This window comes from Lemur catta, chromosome 14 (genome assembly GCF_020740605.2).
Source record: "Lemur catta isolate mLemCat1 chromosome 14, mLemCat1.pri, whole genome shotgun sequence".
Lineage (NCBI taxonomy): Eukaryota > Metazoa > Chordata > Mammalia > Primates > Lemuridae > Lemur > Lemur catta.
This window is the reverse complement of record NC_059141.1, coordinates 25,012,854-25,036,725: the sequence shown is the minus strand read 5'-3', so window position 1 is coordinate 25,036,725 and position 23,872 is coordinate 25,012,854. Positions and strand designations below refer to the sequence as shown.

Below are 23,872 nucleotides of genomic sequence, written 5' to 3'. Positions count from 1 at the left end.
CTGAGGGCAAAGCTGTACAGTTATTAGGAGGACGGTGCTCGCTAAAAAGCCAAGGCCACAGGAATGTACTGGACCAGGAACAAGTCACTTGGTTAGTAAGTGGTCCTGAGGGGTTTGTCCCTGCCACATGACACTGGCAGGCCAGTCAGAGGCCCTTATGCTTCTGAATTTAAAGCCATCTTCAGATGATAGCAGTAGCCTTTGAATTCATTTTCCCATCCCTTTTAAACTCTTGTGCATACTATTACCAAAGCCAAAGTTTTAAAACACAGGTCTCTCTCTTTTCCTTCTCCAAAATCTTCAATGGCCTTCTGTGAGTATAGAACAGGGCCTCATTTCCTTTACTGGTTTTCAAGACCTTCTGTGATTTGGTGGTAATCCCCTCCCTAGTCTCAGCACTCATTACATCCCTGCAGATAACAAGGCTTTAGTCACATTAAAAATTCCTCTTTCCTCTGTGCCTTTGCTCATAATGTTTCGTTGGCCTAGAATGTTCCTCCTTGCCATCACCACCACTCTCTACCTATAGAAATTAGAGTCATTCTTCTGTGTCCCACTCAAATGCCACTTCCCCCATGAAGCCCTTGCTGATATTCCCAGCCAGAGAAATTCTTTATTCCATTGCATGTCTATCAATGTCCTTTTGTAGGCAGATCATGTAGGCAGAAAGGAAGGTGGTCTACTGCAGCAGGAAAGAGGCTAAACTCTGGGGCAGACTGCCTGGGTTTGAGTCCAAACCCTGCCACTAACTAAGTGAGTGATCTTGGGTAAGTTACTTCAACTCTTATCTTTCAGTTTCCTCATCAGTAAAATGGGGATAATAACAGCATCTGTTTCACTGAGTTGTTATAAAAACAATAGCATCAATGTCACTGGTTGTTTAATTATTAAATATATAGCACTTTAGACAGTACTTGGCACATGTTAAGCACTATATATTTAAAAGTATTATTATGGTACTAATCTCCTACAGTTTTACAATGTAGTAATCACCTACAGTTCTGCCAATCATATGTTTCTAGAGGGCAAAAGCCATGCCTATTGTTACCTACTTCCCAGGACTGCGGTGAAAATTAGAGGAGAGAATGTATGTGGTTTATACTATGTTTTAAACTGTAGACATTACATAAATGTCTACATCAAATAAAGCTCTTATTACTATTATCGTTACTGTTGCTACTACTACTATTATTTGCTCTGATGCCTGTGCCTGACATTTTAGTATCTGGAGAAGGCACCAATCACTGTTTGTTGAATGGTTAAAGACACACACAAATGAAGAACTGTCAACAGAAAAAAACCTCTCATCTGCAATGGGTAGAATAATGAACAGTGTCAGAGTTTCGTTGTCCCTTCTCTCCTGAAAATCCCTAGGGGTAAAATTGCAAGTGTTACTCACAAGAATCCTGCAGCATAGGAATCTGATAGATTGTTTGTGCCTCCAGCTGAGGTGGTCACCACACCTTCAAGCCAAATCTTCTTTCCTGGAGTGTATGTATTAACCACCTGTTCACACAACAAGAGCAGAAGGGGATAATGACATTTTAAAAGCTATTCCCAAATGAGAAGCAACACATGTTCCCTTAGGAAGTTTTCCTTTTTCCCTTCTACCAGGTAGCCATGATCTGTGCTTTTTTCCAGAAAATGCACCCAGTACAGTGAAGCTGGCACACACATACCAAAAAGTATTAACATTGACACATGTCCACTCAAAGAAATTATCATTTTTTTCTCTAAGTAAACCCAAGTGACAATGTGACAGAACAAGGGCATATTCTGGGACACAAGCTGACCACAACACCCTTCCCTGGAACATATAAATCACATCATGTTTCCATATTAACAAGTATTGAAAGGCAATTGTTTTCAGCACGTTGTTATGGTACATCTACAATATACATAAAGTCCATGCGTCAAAAGTCATAAGTCACAAGAGAGTAGAGAGTGATGTTTGGGAGAGGTATTTTATAATTACCAGGACATGTACATTGCAACTAAATTTTGAAAATAATTGCAATAAGTGTAAAAAGAAAAGTCACTGACCCATAGGTGCCAAGTCCCACAGAGGGAGCAATTACAGCTGTTTGCCTTCCAAGCAGAGGCAAAGCTTCTTGTCAAAGGTGGCCCTCTGAAGTTCTGTCATGGCACAGTCCCCACACAAACTATCCAGATCATGGTGCAGATAATCTGGGAAGCAATCTGGCAGTATTTAGGGGTACTATTGTATGCTGAGTAGCCCCTGAAAGCAGAGCCTGAGTCAAAGGCTTATCTACAAGTATTCATTTGAGAAATAATAACCAGGAGCAGGAATGAGGAAGTAGGGGACTGAAATAGGGAAGAAGGGAAAACTAATACAACGATGTGTTTTCATATTAGCAACAAATGCTGGCAACTTGTACTCGTCTCACAGGGATCTTGGTAAGAGCCTTATAAACTGTCTTAGAACTGTCCTCCAAAGGGATACAATGAGAAGCACTCATCCTTGGCTCATATTCTCCAAAGGTCAAGAGTAGCCTTGTGACCGTAAACCCCTTCCTCCTCTGCCCCCATTTCATGTGCAAGCCTGAGTGCTGGGCAGGTTCCCCAAGTGTTCCCCATCTCTGCTGCAGAGCAGTCCCAGAGCAGGAAACGAGAGGTGAGGTACTACCGCACTACTCCACCGCCAAGCTGGTCATGGCCTACGTGACTGGCCTATCTCTGGTCTCTGTAACAATGGCTAGAGTAGGAGGTGGGACTGACAGGATGCCAGCTATGCACAAAAGGGGCTGCGATAAAGAAAACAGTGTATTTAGTTCCTAGGGCCCACCAATTCCCCTCCTAGACATACACACCAAAGCAATTCTTCCTTTGGTCTCTAAGGAAGCAAGTTTGAGAACATTCACTATATCACTGTTTGTAGTGGGTGTTCACTGCTAGAGGAATGGAAAAATAAAATGTGGTGAATATATACTATAAAATATTATACAGTAGTTGGAACAATAAATTCAATGTAAATCCAGCAACATGAATAGGCTTTAAAGGTTTAGTAATAAGTTTTTTTTTTTTAAAAAAGGAATAGAATGAGATTTATGGTACAATATTAATTACTCATTCACATCCAACAACACTAAATACCCTATAAAGACACATATATCTTAAGGACATATATCAAACACATAAGGAAGGCATGTGTAAGAAGAAGGTAAAAATTAAAACAAAAACAGGATCTTTCATGAAGTGATGATAATAGTCTGCTGTGAGTTTAGGAGTATGATTTTAATTTAATTCTCTGAGGCCCCCAAAAATGAAAAAAAAATGTGGCAAAACCCATGAGTATACAACAACAAACAATACAATCACATTCCTCTTTTCATTTTTACCTAGGTGCTGCTCTCTGCTCTCTCTCTCCTCATTCACTAGGGAATTTGCATTATTTGGAACCTATTTTTAAATCAGGGTTGGCAAAGTTATTGACTCTTTCAGAAATCAAGTTGTAAAAAAAATTACACAGGTTTGAGATGAAAGTGAGGACTGTGATCAAGAATGGAAGAAAAATCCTGAGAATTAATGGTGAAGGTCAAACTGGCTTGTTGTTAAAGACTAAACAAAAATTCACTTTTGTACACAGAAAGACAAGAGTCATTTGAGGACACCACCAGGTAGTCCTCTCACCCTTTTCACCACTGCTCCGAATGCCCAACTCAAGGGAAGCTGGAAATCATATAAATAAGTGAGCAAGAAAAACACCTTGAATAGTCAAAAACCAGAGTTATGGGGTGAAATTATAGGATTACATCTATGATTTCCCTTAAAATAATAGTGCTAGAAAAGTATCTGTGCACATGATAAACGATGTGCTTCCTTTATGACTAACTACAGCCGATTAATATATTTGTGCTTTTCTTTTTTGTCTTTGGCTTCCAGGATATGTGATATTTAGCATTTTGTTTTGTGCTCAAAGACAGATATTGAAGGCAGTTAGAGATATGGGTTTTGTTAAACAAAACAAAACAAAAAGGTAAAAACTTCAACATGGATGGACCTTGAAAATATTAAGCTAAGTGAAAGAAGCCAGACACAGAAGGCCACATATTACATGATTCCATTTTATGAAATATCCAGAATAGGCAAATGCATAGAGACAGAAAGTAGATTAGTGGTTTGCTAGGGTTGAAGGACAAGAGGGTTTTGAGCTGGGGAGGTGGGGAGGGAATATGGGGAGTGACTACTAGTGAGTATGGGGTTTCTTTTGGGATGTTTTAAAATTAAATCATTGGGATGATTTCAAAATTCTGTGAATATACTAAAAAACTACCGAATTTTATACTTTTAAAAGGTAAATTTTATTGTATGTGAATTATAGCCCAGTAAATGAATATATATAAAAGAACACATTAACAAAAGGAGAGGCAGAGTCTAAGTAGGCAAATAACCATAATATGGAAATAGGAATGTAATTTGGAAATTCTGGGTTCTACCACAGGTTAGCTATGAGACTTTTAGCAGTCATTATCTTGGACTTCAATTTCTTCATCGACATTTAAAGTCATAGATTTGGTATAGATGAACTGAGTTCCTTCTAAATAAAATGCTAAAATGTATTAGGATCTTATAACACTAATGCAGGTCCCCTTGGCTATAACTCCAAAGTATCTTTTATTATGGAAGCTAAAATTATATAAACAAGAAGTATGGGAGACCAAAAAAGTCAAGTACAGCTTAGAGCCGGTCATCTCAGAAACAAATATCTGGGCTAGAGGAAAATAGAGTGGTAAAGAAGCCACAAAAGTAAATGAAATTGCCTAAGGAAAACATATAAAAATGAAGTTAGAAAAATTTTCATCCCAAAACATTAAGGCATTATCCAAATGCATTAGCTTATTAATTCAACAAATATTTATTGAGCACCTGGTATAAGCCAAGCAGAGTTCTAGGGGCAGGTCTACAGCAATGAAACAGAACAAGCCTCTCTCTGATCTTGTTGGCTTACATTTTAGTCAAGGGAAGGAGACCAAAAATAAAACAGTAAACAAATAAAAAAAATCTAGATGATAATAAGGGCTAGGAAGAAAATGACACAGAGCAATATGCTAGAAAGTGACTAGGCAGGAGAGGAATGTAAACACTTTAAATAGCGGTCAAGGAGGGCTCCTCCAGAAGATGGTAGCTGGGCTGAGACCTGAGTGAAGAAGGAGCTAGCCCCTTGATGGATCTGGAGGAACAACACAGCAAAAGGACCTGAGGGGGAAACAGGTCTGTTGTTTGCAGAATCAAAAGACCAAATGGAGTATAGTAAGTAAGGGAATGAAAGATTTTTAAAAATGAGGTCAGAGAAGAAAGAAGGGGTGCTTTTATTTTGAGTGTGATAGAAAGCTACTGGGGGGGATTTAAGTAAGAGAATGATCTAATCTGACTTACCTAAAGATCATTGTAGCTGCTATGAGATCATATATATTAAAAAACATGAAAATTATAAAATAATATACAAATTAAAGTTCTGGTTTTTCTGTGACCACTTTGAGCTTCCATTTCCTCGTCTATAGGAGGAAGTAATACCTGACAGGACTGTGCTAAGGATCTTTGCTTCATCAAAGGATATATAACATTAGGCCAATCACAGGCAGATTCTGAGAGCTAGTGGGAAGGGGCGTAGACCTAGCAGATGAATATTTATGTGAGTCTTTCTAAGCTGATGAAATGAATTCAGAGGAACTAGTGCCAAATAGTCTTACAGTTTGGTGATAGAATTCTAAACTATCATTTTTGACCATAAGTAAGAAATCTGGGAAATTTCCTACAAACCCTGAACCATTGGCTCTTTGAGGGCAGGGAATCCTGTTTTATTTACTTTTGTATTTACTTACTAGTAGAGTACCTGGCACAAGTAAGTGCTTAAAAGGAGTTTGTGGTGTTCTAGTCAGACAAAGAAGTTAACACAATCCCGCCTTTGCACAAGCTCACGGTAAACTGCCATTTTTTAAAGAATTTATATGACCTAAGAAAAGGAACTAAACTGGTCAAAGAATTGGAAGCAACATGCTAATTGCAAACTAGTACAACCTCTATGGAAAGTCGTATGGAGATACCTCAAAGAACTAAAAGTAGAACTACCACTTGATACAGCAATCCCACTACTGGGTATCTACCCAAAGGAAAAAAAGACATTCTACAAGAAAGACATCTGTACTTGAATATTTATAGCAGCACAATTCACAATTGCAAAGATGTGGAAACAATCCAAGTGCCCATCAATACATAAGTGGATTAATAAAATGTGGTTTGAGGTTGCTGTGAGCTAGGCTGATGCCACGGCACTCTAGCCTGGGCAACAGAGTGAGACTCTGTCTAAATAAATAAATAAATAAATAAATAAAATGTGGTATATGTATGCCATGGAGTACTACTCAGCCATAAAAAAATAGTGAACTACCTATTGTATTATCCTGGATGGAGCTGGGCTCATTCTTCTAAACTAAGTATCACAAAAATGGAAAAACAAACACCACATGTACCCACCATCAAATTGGTACTAATCAACATTAATGTGCACATGTGGGAAGTAACATTTATAGGGTGGAAGTGGAGAGAGGGAATGGGTAAATTCACACCTAACAGATGCGGGGTGCAATGTCTGGGGGACGGGCACGCTTGTAGCTATGACTTGGGCAGTGCAAAGGCAATTTATGTAACCAAGGCATTTGTATCCACCTTAATACTCTGAAATTAAAAGAAAAAAAAACTCCTAGGAAAGTAAAATCATTCAGACTTTAGCAAGACATATCTGTGTTTGTTATGAACAGAGATACAAACAAACAGTGAGTGATATAAACTTCATCACTTTCAGTGTTGAAAAATAGGAACACAATTGTGAAAACAAACAATTTAGGGGAAATTTTTGCCTTCATATCTATGCTTTATGACATACCTGGGACAAATATTTATTGGGCAATAAAGTTCTCTTCCTAGTGTCATTACAAAAAAAAAAAAAAACACAACCAAAACCAACAAAAAAACCCAACCTTAGAGATCAGGAAAAATAAAGGCATATAATGAAAACCTGTAACAATACGAAAGATTTAGATAAGAGCAACGCATGTTTGTTTGGTAAATCCCAGAGTATCAGGCCTGGGGGGCTTCTCATTGATTTCAGAGAGAAAAAAGAGAAATCTTGCTTTGCTTAATAGGTACTTTTATCTATGGAATCCAATAACCTCAGAAGTGGTAAAGGCCAATTACCGTCCAATATACTTGAATACCAGAAGGATTTTATGAGGTATCCAGCTCATTATAATGTTCTAATATTAAAAACAAGAAGACAATTATGTGTTTCCATCACTTATCCCTTCATAATATTTGCTGTAAGTACAGTAAGTCCCTACGTAATGTCATCAATAGGTTCTTGGAAACTTCAACTTTGAGCAAAAGGACATATGACTAAACCAATTTTACCATAGGGTAATTGATATAGATAAGAGTTAAGTTCCTCTGGCATATTCTATCACAAAACATCACTGAAATTCTAAATGAAGACACAAATCATTTTTAATATTAAGCATTTAAATAACTGTGAGCTCTACATTTAAGAAAGATTCATTAGGCTGGGCGCGGTGGCTCATGCCTGTAATCCTAGCACTCTGGGAGGCCGAGGCGGGTGGTTCGCTCGAGGTCAGGAGTTCGAGACCAGCCTGAGCAAGAGTGAGACCCCATCTCTACTAAAAAATAGAAAAGAAATTATATGGACAGCTAAAAAATATATATATATATATATATAGAAAAAATTAGCCGGGCATAGTGGCGCATGCCTGTAGTCCCAGCTACTTGGGAGGCTGAGGCAGCAGGATCACTTAAGCCCAGGAGTTTGAGGTTGCTGTGAGCTAGGCTGACGCCACGGCACTCACTCCAACCTGGGCAACAGAGCGAGACTCTGTCTCAAAAAAAAAAAAAAAAAAGAAAGATTAATTAAAAATAAAATTATTTTCCCAATTTTTTGTGAATCAGTGAGTGATAGCAGTCCTAGTGCTGGTAGGTTAAATCAAGGAATCAATGTTGGAAGAGTGAACATTGTAAGGAGCACCTCCTACCATAAGGCAGCTGGAAAACAAACAATATCAGTTATGGTGGCCTCACTGAGCTCTTTAGTACCGCATTGTTTATTGTGCATTTGTATGATTATTGTAGACTTTACAAATTTTTATTTTACAATAATTTGTATGCAAACAGGACACTGTTCCCTCACAGGGCATACTCACATACCCACACTCACTCAGACTGGGACCATCTAGATACACCAAGTAACCTAATGTGGGCATCTTTGGGATGTGAGAGGAAACCGGAGTACCCAGAGAAAACCCACACAGATAGTGGCTCCAGCTGGGGATAGATTTTTTTCCTCATCAATGTATAATGAAATGACATTGAATGAAATGACGTTGAATGAAATGACATTACTCAAAGACCTACTGCATGTAGTTGGAGACTGGCATGCTCAACTTGGAGGGCCAATTTGTATGAGATGATTATATTTCAAAGGGAGTTCAAAGTCTAGCTCCTTTAAATGAGTAGTTGATTCCCGAAAATGGTGGGGTTTATAAAATACTGTGTACACACGACCCTGCAAGGAATTGACTCTGTGTAAATAAAAGTTAATCTGAATTTTCTTTTGACTTTCAGGGAGATTTGAAAGGAAACAATCTAAAAATTATTGTTGTTGGTGAGATAGCACTGAGTAGAGGCTAGGGGCATGGACTCTGGAGACAGATGGCCTGCATTTGAATCTTGGTTCTATCATTCACTCACTGCGTGACCTTGAGTGTGTTACATTACCTCTCTGTGTTTCAATTTCCTCAGCTGTCAAATTATAATAATAATAATAATATCTGTCTCAGAGGATTTTATGATATGTAAATTACTTAATATTTGTAAAGCACTTGAAATAGTGTCTGGCACAGAGTAAGCACACAGAAATGTAAACCAAAGTGACCATTCTCCTTGTCCAAGGCACAGGAGATTGTGTTTGAATGAATGACATTAGAGTTTGTCGCTTTTCCTTCAGACACACCGCTTGCAGTGATAGGTAACAGCTCAGATGCATGCTAAGCAGCAGGAAAGGCCAGTTTAGAATTCAAATGCAACATGGATAATCCACATAAACATAATTATCATTCAGAGTAGTTCATTTATCCACTCCTAGCAAAGGGGCAATTCTTGTCAAGCCACATGAACAAAAAGCATACAGTGAGGTAGAACTTTGATAAAAGACCTAAATCAGTTATATGAAATGTTTTGTGGGGGAAGTATTCCCAGAAAGTATTAATGTTAAAGGTTCTAGGAGTAGTTGGTACTAATCAACAAACATTTTCTGAGCATTTGTGGTTTGGGACGTGGGGGGAGGCTTGATGAGCTGTGTCTTCCCTGAGCAGAGAAGACCATCGTGGTGAAGTGTGGTGAAGGGACGGACACTGAGCTGGGTGCTGGTTGGACCTGGGGAGGAAATCCGCATGGGCAGAAGAAGAGAGAAAAAAATCAGGAAAACCAGACGGAACCAGCTGCAAAATTCCCTTAGAAAGTGAAACTCTAAAAAACCAAGGGTATAGTTCAACACTGTGGTTTTCTGAGTAAATATGATTCTCCCTGTGCTGGAAGAGAGAAAAATTGGAGGACTTTGGAAGGAAAAAGGGTACAATTCCTGGTGAGAAATGATGTGCCAGTGAAGGTTATTTTAAGGGATACATTGTCTAGGGAGGCAGAAGTATTAATACAAATGCTGAGATTACTTAAGTGAGCATAGAGGGAAGCTGAGTGGTTGGCTGCCTTTCAGCAGTTCTTTTGTTCTCAAGTAGACTCAGCCCTTGGGCCCATGTAGTCAAGCGAGCTTTGACGCACCCACAGAACAGCTCAGTAAGTGGCCAGTGGCTGCCCGGAATCCCTGGGCCTGTGAGAGGCAGAATTGTAGGAAGGGAAAGCCTTCTAGCTCCTTCCCTCACATTTCAGGGTTGGGGACTGTCAGGATTGTTTCATGTGGACAAGTTGAGGGAGGAGGGAAAATAGAGGAGAGATAGATAGAGAGAGAAATATAGAGAGAAAAAGAGAGAGAGAAACCCAGATTTTTTGTTTTATTTTCCCTATAACTTTTAGTTTTTTAAAAAAGAAAAAAAAACCAGTAAAAATTAAAAAATAACCATTTATGTGGCACATTTTCAAACCTGGGCTTCCTCTTCCTGTATTTTCTTGATATCCTGTCTCCAGAACTGTGATCTAAGTCTTTTAAAAAGACTCCAGAGAGACTGGCTTCAGCCACTGGCTGTGCAAGCGATGGTAGCCTTGCAGCAGCAGACATGTTGTTTATGGTTATCCAAACCCAACACCTTCCTTAATGAGAAAGGAAGCAATAAAACAGGCATAGTGGACAGGCCAGCTGGGCTAATCAGCCCTGGCAGGAGGCCCACCCTCTGTAAGAAGCTGGAGTCTATTAATTCTAGCATCTCATCTACTTGGAAATCAACCTTTCCCAGCATTTCAAGAAGAGCAGTAGCTGTTTAAGTAACCAAAACTGGCCCTCTATATAGTTAGTTACAAAGAGCTGAGTAGCTTGAGGAAGCTTCCTAAAACTTACCTATCCACAGAGCTATTTTTAGAGATGCTCTTGCCTCTCTGCAGTCTTTATTCCTTACTGTACTTATAAGTGATCAAGGTGAGAGCTCAGCACTGTTCATGTTTCTTTCCAGCCTTCTTCTGTGTGTTTTGACTCTATGTGTACCTGCTATATTAGAAAATGAGAAGATCATATTGACTCTGTTCTCTCCTTCTTCATTGCTCCTTCCTGAGTTCTGGATCTTATCATTTGTTCCTTGGTCTTCCTGCCTCTAATTTCTTCCTCCTCTAGTACATCCTCACACTGCTGCCATTTGTCAACTTGACAAATCCCTCTCTAGCTTAAGAACCTTCAAAAGTTCCACACTGCCAGCAGCAGTACTCCATCATTCATGCTCACAGAGAGGTCTGTTTCATCAGTTAGGAGATGGGCTAGAAGTAACTTTCTCCAATAATACTGAAAGCAGTGATTTGGGAATAACTTATATAAAAATAAAAAAGGTAGATTCAAAGTTGTCATAATAATATTTCACCAGAATTCTGAAATGTTTCCTTAACTGGGGAAAAAAGCTAAGGAGTCAGTAATTGCACATAATCCACAGTATATTTTATCTATTTGTCCATGGAGTATATTAGACATGGTAGAATAAAGTTGAGAACCACTGGGCCACAGGATATGATGCTTACTACTTTATTTAAATTGGTATCTAAGACCCTTCATAACCACCTGTTAGCTACCTCTTCTCCCATCCCTCCCTATAAGACCTTTGGCTCATTACACAGAATGGACTCACCACTTTTCAACTACACAAAGTTGTTTTAGTTTTTGCTGATTATCTTTTCCCCTACTCACCCCTTGTTCACGTTGTCTGATATTTTTCTCTAGGCTTATTTCAAATGTTGTTTCCTCTGTGAAACTTTCCTCAAAGTTAATTCTTCTTTTCTCTAGGTTCCAAAGTTCTTTGAACCTACCTCTGACCTTGACCTTAATATACTAAATTATAATTTTCTATTTTTTTCCTTTTTGCCTGCCCTATAGAATGCTTGAAAATTATTTTGCTTAAATACTTATTAAACAAATGAGAGAGATAATATTTCACTAACGAAAAGGCTAAGTTTCAGAGAAGATAACTAACAACCTCAAGATCACCAAATCCTCACAGTTCCAATTCAGGGCTCTGTTTACTTTCTTTTTTTTTTTTTTGAGACAGAATCTCACTCTGTTGCCCTGGCTAGAGTGAGTGCCGTGGCGTCAGCCTAGCTCACAGCAACCTCAAACTCCTGAGCTTAAGCGATCCTACTGCCTCAGCCTCCCGAGTAGCTGGGACTACAGGCATGTACCACCATGCCCGGCTAATTTTTTCTATATATATGTATGTTTTTAGCTGGCCGTATAATTTCTTTTCTATTTTTTAGTAGAGACGGGGTCTCGCTCTTGCTCAGGCTGGTCTCGAACTCCTGAGCTCAAACAATCCACCCACTTCGGCCTTCCAGAGCGCTAGGATTACAGGCGTGAGCCACCATGCCCAGCCTGTTTACTTTCTAATTGAATTCTCCTGTTTGAGGAGACCTACAGCTTCTGGTTGAATAAGCTGCCACCATATTTAACATGTCCTCCTTAGGTTAAACAAGGGGGCTACTCTGAGCTTAGTCATTTCAATATCTCATCACACTCCTCTTGATTTATTTCTTCTGTCTAATGTACTTCCTGTCCATTTCATTAATCTTTTTCCGTATAATTTCTTTTTATCATCTCCCTGTTCCAGAGTGCCATATTTACCCATTTTCTCTTGGTATCAGATCAATTTTTAATTTGTGGCTTCTGTTTCTGTGACATTTTTAGGATTTAAAGTTGCATTCTCTGCACCTGTTATCTCAAACCACAAAAAAAGCAATTGACTGTAATTGCAACAAAACACAAAATTAAAAAAAGAACATGCATAAAAAAGATAAAGTTACTGGGGAGGCAAGGAAATTGTGATCATATGCATGAACATAAGAAAGTTTCACAGAGTCCCAAAGCAATGACTATGTTCAAGGACAGTGGTAGTGGAGAGAGCGACCGGAGAGCAGGTACTTGCATATAAATCATGCTTCCTCCCTTTCCCAGTTCTTTTCTGTGACTAACCAACCCCTCAGGCTTACTGGATATTTTACCAACTCACAAGTCATAGGCTTCACCAGCCTCAGTGGTAATTTTACTACTGCTCAGGACAAATCCTATAATCTTCCCACTTCCAAGTTGAAATACTGAAAGATCACCTTAATGTTGCCTCTTCCTCCTGAAGAAATTTTTGCCCCAGAACAAAGAACAGCAATTTGTTCCCAAGGGCCATTTCTCCAAAAGTCCATGAGTAGCACATGCCTTCTTCACATTGTCATTGCCTTGTACATAACAGGACCTCACTATATATTGCCCAAGAGCCTGTGCAGAGGAAACATGAATGGAGCCCAGTAGGTGAATGCAAATCGCATCCCCAAAAGCCTTGTTTTTTCCACTATCACTTGCCTAATATCATGATACCCAACTTTCATTCCACCCTCACTTCTAGGACACCCACCCCAGATTATCATCTGATTGTGGGATCAAATTGATGTTCTGTCACCAAGAACATTCAGTATTCTTTGAAAGCCTTCCTGATCCTGGGTGGTTAGGAATATACATATTACATGGGTTACAAAATAAGTGATTAATAATTGTGGGATATGCAGAATAGTGTAATGGATGAGAGTGCAAGTTTTGGAGTTAGGTGGGCCTCAGTTTAAATTCTAATTTTACTACATAGCAAGCTCTGTGGCCTTGTGCAAATTACTGGCTTCTTTGATGGATTAAGAATATATAATATACTCAATAAATGGCATTTGTAACCCAAAAGATAATGTAATTACTATATTTTTACAAGTTCATGACACATTTTTCATAATTTAATGGCTTTGAAATCAGAATGTTATTCATAATCAATATCAAATGAAACTTGCTTGCTGTTTACTCTCAGTCTTCCCAGCTGTTATTAAATTGATAGTGCATTTCATAATTATTTGTGTCTAAGATTCAAGGAAATATTTATGTCTGAGAATCAAGGAAATCAAGGTTCATGGAATTACAATGATTGAAACTTTGGTGCTTTTTTGTGATAAACATATCTTTCACACTAAATTCCCCCCTATAATACTATTAGTCTTATATATGAAGGAAAAGAGCCAAAAGTTTCCCTTAGGTCATATTTTCCCACTTGCAGATGCATAGCCAAGTGAGGTCACAGAGGCTAATTTATCAGGAAGTTCACGGAGCTTAAACTTCCAGCTTCCTGCTTTCATAGGCATCTACCAGTGTCCTGGGAAGGGCCGTACTTATGGGTTCATGTGGTCAGATTATTTCTAAAATTTACAAATTTGCTTTTCTTTTCTTAAAGAGGTCCCCATTATATAACCCTAAGGCCCCATAAATCTTAGAATCACCCATGGATGTCATCCCAAGGTATTAATGTGGTATAGTTTATATTTAGGGTCCTGTGCCTCCTCTCAGTATAGTACCTTTGAACGACATGGGCTTGAATTGCTCATGTCCACTAATATGCAGATTTTTTTCAATAAAAGTTACACCAGTGTGCCTGCCTCTCCCGCCTCCCTTTCTTTTTTTTTTTTGAGACAGAGTCTCGCTTTGTTGCCCGGGCTAGAGTGAGTGCCGTGACGTCAGCCTAGCTCACAGCAACCTCAAACTCCTGGGCTCAAGCAATCCTCCTGCCTCAGCCTCCTTGGTAGCTGGGACTACAGGCATGCGCCACCATGCCCAGCTAATTTTTTCTATATATATTTTAGTTGGCCAGATAACTTCTTTCTGCCCAGCTAATTTTTTCTATATATATTTTAGTTGGCCAGATAACTTCTTTCTATTTTTAGTAGAGACGGGGTCTCGCTCTTGCTCAGGCTGGTCTCGAACTCCTGACCTCGAGCGATCCACCTGCCTCGGCCTCCCAGAGGGCTAGGATTACAGGCGTGAGCCACCGCGCCAGGCCCCGCCTCCCCTTCCACCTCTTCCACCTCTTCCCTGAGACAGCAAGGCTAGCCTCTCCTCCTCCTCCTCAGCCTACTCAAAGTGAAGATGACAAGGATGAAGACCTTTATGACAACTCACTTCCACTTAATGAATAGTAAATATATTTTCTCTTTCTTATGATTTTCTTAATAACATTTTCTTTTCTCTAGTTTACCTTATTGTAAGAATATAGTATATAATACATATAGCATACAAAATATGTGTTAACTGTTTATATTATCCATAAGGCTTCTGGCCAAATAGTAGGCTATTAACAGTTATGATTTTAGGGAGTCAAAAATTATACACTGATTTTTGACTGCAAAGAGTGGTCAGTGCCCCTAACCCTTGTGTTGTTTAAGGGTCAACTGTATTTCCTTGGCCTGTACTTCTCTTCCCCTCCATCAAAACCTGCTCTTGGGAAAGGTCTTCTACTTGACATTAACATTTTAGTGTGAATTTAAACCAGTATAGTTTACCTCTCCCCATATTGTTCATATTTTGCATCATCCTAATGTAGAATGAAAGATTATTTGTTCAAATGAAATATCTGGCATTATAAATAGACTGAAATGTTATTTGGGGCCACAAAGAGACCTTTCCTTCACCCCAAGTCACATATGCAGAAGACACTCTCCTACTATGCCTATATGTAGGCATAGCCCATAGGGCTGTCTAAATTAATTTCTATCTATTCATCATTGTGCTACAAAGTTAGCAGCAGATACGATTCTTCTGCAATGTGAACAGCAGAGACAGCATGTATAAATGTGAATGAAATAAGACATTACTTCTTTTGTACTTCTACTATTTCACCGTGCTCATTGACTTGACCCTCCCTATGTACCTCCTCCCTCTAACACGTACTGAGCCCTGCTAAGTGATAGGCACTATGGTAGGCCCTGGCACATTGAAAGAAGCACTCAACTTTGTTGAATGAATGAATGAATCAATCAATCAAACACTGTTTTTGTGGTGAAATTACTGTTCTTACCCTAGTAATGTGTTTTCATTTTCCAATTTTCTTCATTAGAGAAGGTTAATATTATGATTGACCTCATGTTTCCTTTAATTGTGCTTCTAGTTATTCTGCAGTCCTCAAGAATAACTGTTTTTTCAATTCTTTTCCCTTTCAGCATACTAAGAGCCTCAAATAAGTCGGTAAACTGGAAGATTGGTTGAGAACAAAGTTTTCTTTTTAAATCTATTAATTACTTTAATAGGGTTATATATCCTTCTGCCTTACTTACTTTCGTGATACTGCAACTAAGATATATTGGAAGAAGTGGCATAGTGTCACTGCATTTATTGTGAATTCAAAAAAGTTGACCTTTATTAAATAGAAGCAATCATAAACAATGATGGTATTAATAAAAGAATGATCATGGTCATATTACGAACTATACAGACCATTTCCTCCATCCACACACATCTACCACCAGTAGCTTCCGATTATACCCTAAGAATAACTGTATAAATTAGAGGAGGGTCTATCCTTTAGATGTTAGCCTAAATGTCACTTCCTCTGGGAGGACTTCCCTATTTTCCCTTCCTTTACAAACTAAGGTGGTAGTTCCCACCATGGGCACCCATAGCATCCTATTATAGGAGCCATCACGTCTTATTATCATTGCTTGCTTCATTAGCTATTTTTCCCACTAGACCATGAGGACTCCCATGACAAGTGTCACATCAGTTTTGATCAACATTTTATTCTAAGGGGCCTGGAAAATACTAAGAACATTATAGATAGTTGATAAATGAAGGAAGGAAGGGAAGAGAGAAGGAAGAGAGGCAGTTAGAATGTCTGTTATAAAAAAGACAAAAAATAAATACTGGGGAGGATACAGAGAAAAGAAAACTCTTATACATACACTATTGGTGGCAATGTAAATTAGGACAGCCATTATGGAAAACAGTACAGAGGCTCCTCAAAAAGCTAAAAATAGAACTACAAGATGATCCAGCAATTCCACTTCTAAGTAAATACTCAAAGGAAAGGAAATCGGTATGTTGAAGAGATATCTTCACTCCCATGTTTATTGTAGCAGTATTTACAACAGCTAAGATATGAAATCAACCTAAGTGTCCATCAACAGAGAAATGGATAAAGAAAATGTGGTAATATACAGACAATGGAATATGATGCAGCCATAAAAAGAATGAAATCCTGTCATTTGAGGCAGGATGAGCCTGGAGGACATTATGTTAAACGAAATAAGCCAGGCATAGAAATATAAATACCATATATGTTCTCACTCATATGTGGAAATAAAAATGTTGATCTCATAGAAGTAGAGAGTAGAACAGTGGTTACTAGAGGCTGGGAAGGGTAGGCGTAAGAGGAGATAGGAAGAAGTTGGTTAACAAACACAAAATTACAGATAGATAAAAGGAATAAGTTCCAGTGTTCTATAGTACTGTAGAGAAACTATAGTTAACAATAATTCATTATACAGTTTTTAATAGCTAGAAGAGAGAATTTTGAATGCTCCTAACATAAAGAAATGCTAAATGTTTGGGGTGATAGATATGCAAATTACCCTGATTTGATCATTACATTGTATACATGTTTCAAACTATCACATGTATTCCATAAATATGTGCAATTATTATATATGAATTAAAAATAATTTTAAAAAGAAGGAAGGGAGGAAGGAAAAAACTTTTCAAATATTGGGGAAGCCAATTGTTCAGTTTATTTAGTATTCAAAATGCAATCATATGGACAGTACTTTTGGAAATACTTCCCTTATGACTGGGATTTCACCAACTCCTTCCTGTGCTTATTGAATTGCTTAAAATAATATCAAAATGTGTTATTTCCTCCTCTGATTCCTCTAGGAGATGAAGACACAAATCATAGAGTCCAAATGACTTAAGCCAAAGTGGTTCTCCTTGGTTCTTACGTCATTGTTTTGGAGTCAGCCCAGCTATCCACACGATACCATCTGCACTGAGTCCTAAACATCTCTCACTTTCCCATCTGACTCTTCCTGTATTGTTAGATTCTCAACTCTTTCCTTTGACTCATCTCCTGATGTACAGATGATTATCCTCATTCTAATGGAAGGGAGAAGAGTGTGTGGATCATCCAAAGGGGAGGGTTGTCTAAATATGTCTCTGTTTGGCTTTCAAACATATCATGTAGATTTTCGTATAACCAGATAATTCACCCACTGCTCAGAAAACTGAGAATTCTTCTCTAAGTGGCAGTCCAAATCTGGAAACCACAGCTGCTTTTAACAATTGAGTCACTGCCTTTCAGGTGCCAAAAATATCACCTATCATATTCCCCAGGGTTCAAAGAAAGAGGAAAGAGGGAAAACACACAAAAAAAATTGAGGATAAAGGTAGCATGAAGCTCCTCTAGTCACAGAAATTATTATTAAGAAAACACAATAACTGTAAAAACAGTAAAAAACAGCCATAAGAACTAGCATTCAATAACAATTAACAAAAACAAGGCCTCATGTGACTTTCTTAATCTCCGTAAGAGGGAGAGACGATAGTATCCTTAGCATCTTCATTTTACAGATGAAGAAACAAAATCAGAAAAATCAAGTGACTGGCCCATAGCCTCACAGCTAAGCCTCAGCTTCAACCTAGGCCATCTGATTTCAAATTCTGTGTCCTCTCTCCTATTCAAACAGCCTCACCACTGATTTATCAAACCACTACCACATGGCTCCATTTTGGGGGGAAATCTCCCCTTTTTCTACTACTGTGGGCCTAAGTAGGTAGGTCATTAGGACTTCTCTTAATTTCTACTAATAGAGAAGAAACAAAGATTCCACTTCTAGCTTTTGGGTGAGTGTTCTAGGTATATAGACATTAAAACCTTACTTAGCCCATCTCTGAACTGGTTTTGGGAGCTTGCAAGAAACACATTGGGCTAGTCTGCCCTCCTTTGCATTTTGGACCCTAATTCCTTAGATACCCCCCCTCCCCACCCACCAGGACTTCAGGAACAGCCAAAGTAACTTTTGAACAATCAAAATTTGAGCACTCTGATCTAGTCTCTCAGCTCTCATCTCCCCTGAGCAGGCCAGTGCTTAGCACATCCTAGGCTGTAGTAAGAGAGACTCTCTTCCTGGAGGCCCTGACAACAGGGTCCAGGCTGCTGCAGCCAGTGAAAAGTTGACCCAGTGAATCAAATCTCAGAGAATCTGTGAGCAACCCCTCCAGCATATACCGTTTTAAGACAATATCTGGCAAGAGTTTTGTAAAAGAATTGAGAAAAGAAAAACAGGGAAATGACCTAAGGCCTACTAAATGAAACAGGGAAGATGAAACTGTGGCAGATAATATTTTACAAAAATGACTGCAAAAAATTTCTGGTCCAAAAATGCTTTTCCAGAATCTTGCCATTCCCCCATCAAGACAAAGAGTTTATTTCTTCTTTCCTGGAAACATCATGGGTCTTGGTGACTGCTTCAGTGAATAGAATATGGTTGCAGTGATGCCCTGTGACTTCAGTGGGTTGGTTAGAAAGGGGGATACAACTTCCACCTGCTTCTCTTTCTTGGCTATCTGACTTGAGAAGCTTGGGAGTAAGCCCAGACTACATGGAGAGTTCATAGGTAGGTGTTACAGTTATCAGCCCCAACTAAGGTGACAGCTGACAGCTGGTATCACCTGCTAGACATGCGAGTGAACAAGCCTTCTGATGATTCCAGATGCCACCTTTTGAGGTATTCCAGCCTTTGGAGTCTTCGGACATTGTGGAACAGAGACCAACCATCCCTGCTCTGCCTTTTGGGAATTCCTGACCCCTACAGTCCATCTGCATAATAAATGGTTGTTTTATACCACCAAGACTTGGGGTAATTGGTTGCATAGCAAGAAATAACCAGAATAGGAATCTCAGCTTGAAGGGACCACTGGGCACGTTCTGTCTGCAATAAGCAAAAAGGACTCCAGGCCCTGCTGCTCAGTCTTACCTTTCCCTGCCAGATGCCTTCTGCACATAGGTCATTTCTCTTAGGGGCCCCACTGTTCCTCCCTTCAACAGCACTTACTGCCTCTCCCTCCAGGTCCATCAGACATGTTTTTAAAGGTCTGAATCTCGATTTGTTTTTTGCCCTTTTCCTTAAGTGTCTCGGGTCCCAGATAATTAGGACATAAGCTTAGCCACCTGTTTCAGTTTGTGAACATTCTGTGATAGTGGATGAGTATGCAGTGGTGAAGGGTAACAGGAAGTGGGGAGAAAGAAAAGAACCTAAGTCTCAACACCTTTGACCTAGAGCTGATAGAACCTATATGCAATTGCTTAATATAATTTAGCTTCCCCTTCGTCTTTACAAAACTAAGATCTTACTTGCCTAATTCTAAGACACCTAGGAATACTGTAAATATGGCTCAGAATTGCCAATGCCCTAGACCAGAATTTCACTAAATGAATGTAATCATTCTCCCTTTAAAATAACCCAAAATAAACCCCTGCAAAAAGAGAATAAACTTATTCTTCCCTTATGAAACTCACAATTTAGAAGCAAACTATTAACGAATATTTCTTATGAAAATAGAGATGATTTTAAACCTTGATATGGCACACACAAACTCTTCTCAGTTTGAAAAACAATAAATGGCAATCATCAATTGTGATAGGGAGCTTGTCACCACGCCCATTGGGGCTGCACCATTTCACTATTTTTCCATCCTGGTTCCCACAATCCTTAAGTCCAGCTGGGACCCTTGCCTTAATCCCAAACTCACTCTTCCCCAGGACACTTTTACTCACTTTCTGAATTTTCCTAATCTGGTCAGAGAGTGTGTCTAACAGGCGAGTTTTCAGGAAGTCCATCACCTTGACCACTTGGCCATCAATGTAGCAACTGGAATAAAAATAAAATAAGAATCAGATAAAATCTCAATCAGGGGACTACAAATACACTTCTCTAGCCAGAGGTATCCATTGTCTGAGGAAACAGCCTAGGGTTCCACTTGGGCTTCAAATCCTGAAAGGTTTTGACCCTGGGTACTTTTCAAACAAATAATATACTTTTTATCTTCTCCATTTCCACCTCTATTTGTGGGTTATAATTTTTTTTCAACCTTTGTCATGTGAAACCCCATTGCTTGCTCTATGGGAATTGACAGGAACTCCATAATACAAATTGGATAATAAGGAAAAACTTACTTCTTTGTCCCTCCTGGGAAAGTAATTTAACAGCCATCCCATGCCCATCTCTAAACCCACTTTAAACTAGTAAAGGTATGTAGGAGTTTTGAAAGAATACTCAAACATTTTGATAGGTTTCCACACGTTTAAATGAGAAAATAAATGCCAAAGCAAAAATCCGATTTAGTTCAATGGGTAGGTCTCAAATGTTTCCAGTCTCCAGCTCACTTCCCTGGGCAAAATACCCTGTAGTCAACCTATTACTAAAATATTCTGTAATTGCTTACTACCTGGAGAATGAATGAACAAATGAATGAATGAAAGAACAAACAAATAAATAAATCGAACAAATTAAAGTCCAAGAGCCCACACTTAAAATAGTAACAAGTTGGTACTCATTGGGTTATGTTTCGGTCTGGTTTTTGTTAGGTAGCTTAAGTGAAACATCAAGTTGTGCTGATACTATGCTGTGAACGTGTGACCAGAACAGGCCCATCCAGCTTTGTGGGGACCTCCTTTGTGAGTCCCTTATTCTGAAGACTAAACTGAGACTGGCGCGGGGTTAGGTGACTTTCATTACCTCAGACCTTCCCCTTACCCTCATCTTTGCAAAGTTCTGAAATGAATCAATTTCCAAGTGTTTATGATTCCTGGGTACCTTTTCCAATCCACTAAGTTCTCTTTGGTGATGGGCTAATGATACATTATTTCATTTTTAAGAAGCAACCACCCATTATTACATATTACAGAACTATGTAAAAATGACTTTTAGTGTTAAATCCCTATACTAACATGTGATGTATTAGAATGGTTAATTTTTAAATTTTGTTTAATTGTAAAGCAGGTGCTCTGGTTGAAGTGAGGGTAAGAGATGAGCTCTACCCACTCAGACTTCCCTTACCACCTCAAGACATTTCTACAGAATCCAGTGCTTACGTCACTGATATGTTGGAAAGAATAGGCATTTTAGCCAGAAACATCTGAGTTCAAATTCCAGATCCAGTATTTACTAAATACATCATCTTGGACAAGTAACTTGGTCTCTATGGGTCTCAGTTTTCTTATTCTTAAAAGAAGGACAATATATCTACTCCTCAGGATTAATTGAAGATTAATGAGAAAATAAATCTAAAGTGCCTGGCACACAGTAGGCACTCAACAACTTTTAGTTCTTTTTAATTTCTCTAATCTTCAGCTCCCCAAAATGGGATCATAACCAATAGAAAACTGACATAATTGTGTGTAAATATAGAATCCTAAAAAGGTGGAATTGCTGTGTCTAAGAATATAAGTTTTTGAAAATTTTCATGTTGCTTATATTAGGGAATAAAACAAAAAAAGACAATGACAAGATTTTTTTCACCTCATGCCTAGTATAGATACTAGACTCAGATGAAATAAATATTTATTATGTATAAATATTATTTATTATAAATATAATATATTTACTATGTACTATTTAATATATAATAATAAATATAAAAATTATTATTTAATCAAATATATTATAGTTTCCTTTTTTCTCTTTGTTAATTCTACAGTAACTATATTAAACATCAGTGTTTATAATTTTTGCTGGCAACACATATAGTTTCATACCTATTGAGATAAAAATGCCAGATGTAATTTTTCAATATGTAGGATTCCCTGTGAACACCCTCCCTAACCCACGCAAACCATCAATTAGGCACAGGATTGAGGGTCCCTTCACTCCTCTCCTCCTTCCTTTTGTCCCTTTTCTCAAGTACACAGAACCTGGAGTTAGAAAACCTTGGTTCAACCGCAGTTCTGCCACTTACAACTCATGTGATATTAGATTTTCCCCTTCTTTAAAATGGACTTAAAAAAATCAAAACCTATAGTATTTTCACAGGGTTGGTGTACCAATCAAATAGAGCAAAATGCTGGGCACAGAACCTGGCACATAAATGGTATTAAATAATCAAATCTACTCTGTCCAAGTTACCTAAAGGCTCAAAGCAGCAGAAACTTAGCCCAGCCATGGGCTGGTAAGTGGGGTAGAATCTGGAGGACAGCACATTCTCCACCACAGGATTGGAAGGATGGAAGTACAGAGCATTGAGAACAGACTCTGGATTCCCAGCAGGTGGGACGTGGAGAGAAATTGAGACGGCTGTAATTATGTTGTAAAAATTTGGTGTTTGAAAAGACCTTAAATGCAGCTGGCCTAAATATGTACACTTGCTATAATATCCCTGAGAAGTGATTTTCTGGTTCTGCTCGAACATATCCAGGGACAGAGAATTCACTGTCACATACTACTAGGACTGTTCCATTGTCACTCTAGCTCTAATTGATGAAAGGCTCTCCTGTCATGGTTCTGAAATCTGCTCCCTGTTACTGTCCATTCAATGGCTAGCATTCTATTTTCCTGGACCCAGAAATAGTCCAGTTCCTCCTTCATGTGATGTGTAGAAGAAAAACTCCAGTAAAAACTTTGGCTTAAGCTTTCTAGAGTCTATTTTTGGCCCCAGTTCTAACCTAACAAGCTGGATTCAATTATTTTCAGTTGGTCTTGTGCTACTCCCATGGGCTCTGAATTGGACTGGAGCAGGAAGAGCTACAGGCAGGGAAACCAGAGGGCACAGTTATCTTAATAGTGCAGGCAAGAAGTGATCCAGGTCTAAATAAGAGAGGGCACAAAAAAAGTGAAAGTGAGAGGCTGTGAAGGAAGAACTAATAAAGTTTCTATAGAGCATATGAGAGAGGAATGAAGTCACTGATGACCATGAACTTATGAGGCAGAATGTCTCGGAGAACATTGGTACCAAGGACACGTAGAACAGTCAGACTGGGGAACAATTTGTCAAGAGAGATGAAGGATTCTGTCTGAGACATCAAAGGTAGACTATCAAGGAGGAAATATATACTAAGTAGTTAGAGATATAGGAAGGAGATACAGAGAAAAATTGAAATAACAAATGTTGACCTGGGGGACTTCTTCAGTTTACAAGTAATGGGTGAAGCCATGGCTGTGGATCAGCTCTCCAAAAGAATAAGGGAAGTTAAAAGAGATGTTAGAGATCCTTTAAAATGCTTCTCAGATATGGCCCTGCGCATTGCCTCTACCTTTCACCTAGCTAAGGATCCCTTTCTCCCCCAGCCTGACCATCACAGCGTCT

General features: G+C 38.8%; 1 protein-coding gene across 1 annotated transcript in view; it reads right to left on the bottom strand.

Moving 5' to 3' along the window:
• The window catches only part of HPSE2 (heparanase 2 (inactive)), an 85,735-nt gene that overhangs the window by 4,292 nt on the left and 57,571 nt on the right, over positions 1–23,872 (bottom strand). The window contains exons 3-4 of the mRNA XM_045567906.1: positions 20,349–20,442; positions 1,400–1,506 (exon numbers count right to left, since the gene is read on the bottom strand). Coding sequence (XP_045423862.1) covers positions 1,400–1,506; positions 20,349–20,442 — 201 coding nt within the window. The remainder of the gene's footprint in view (positions 1–1,399; positions 1,507–20,348; positions 20,443–23,872) is intronic.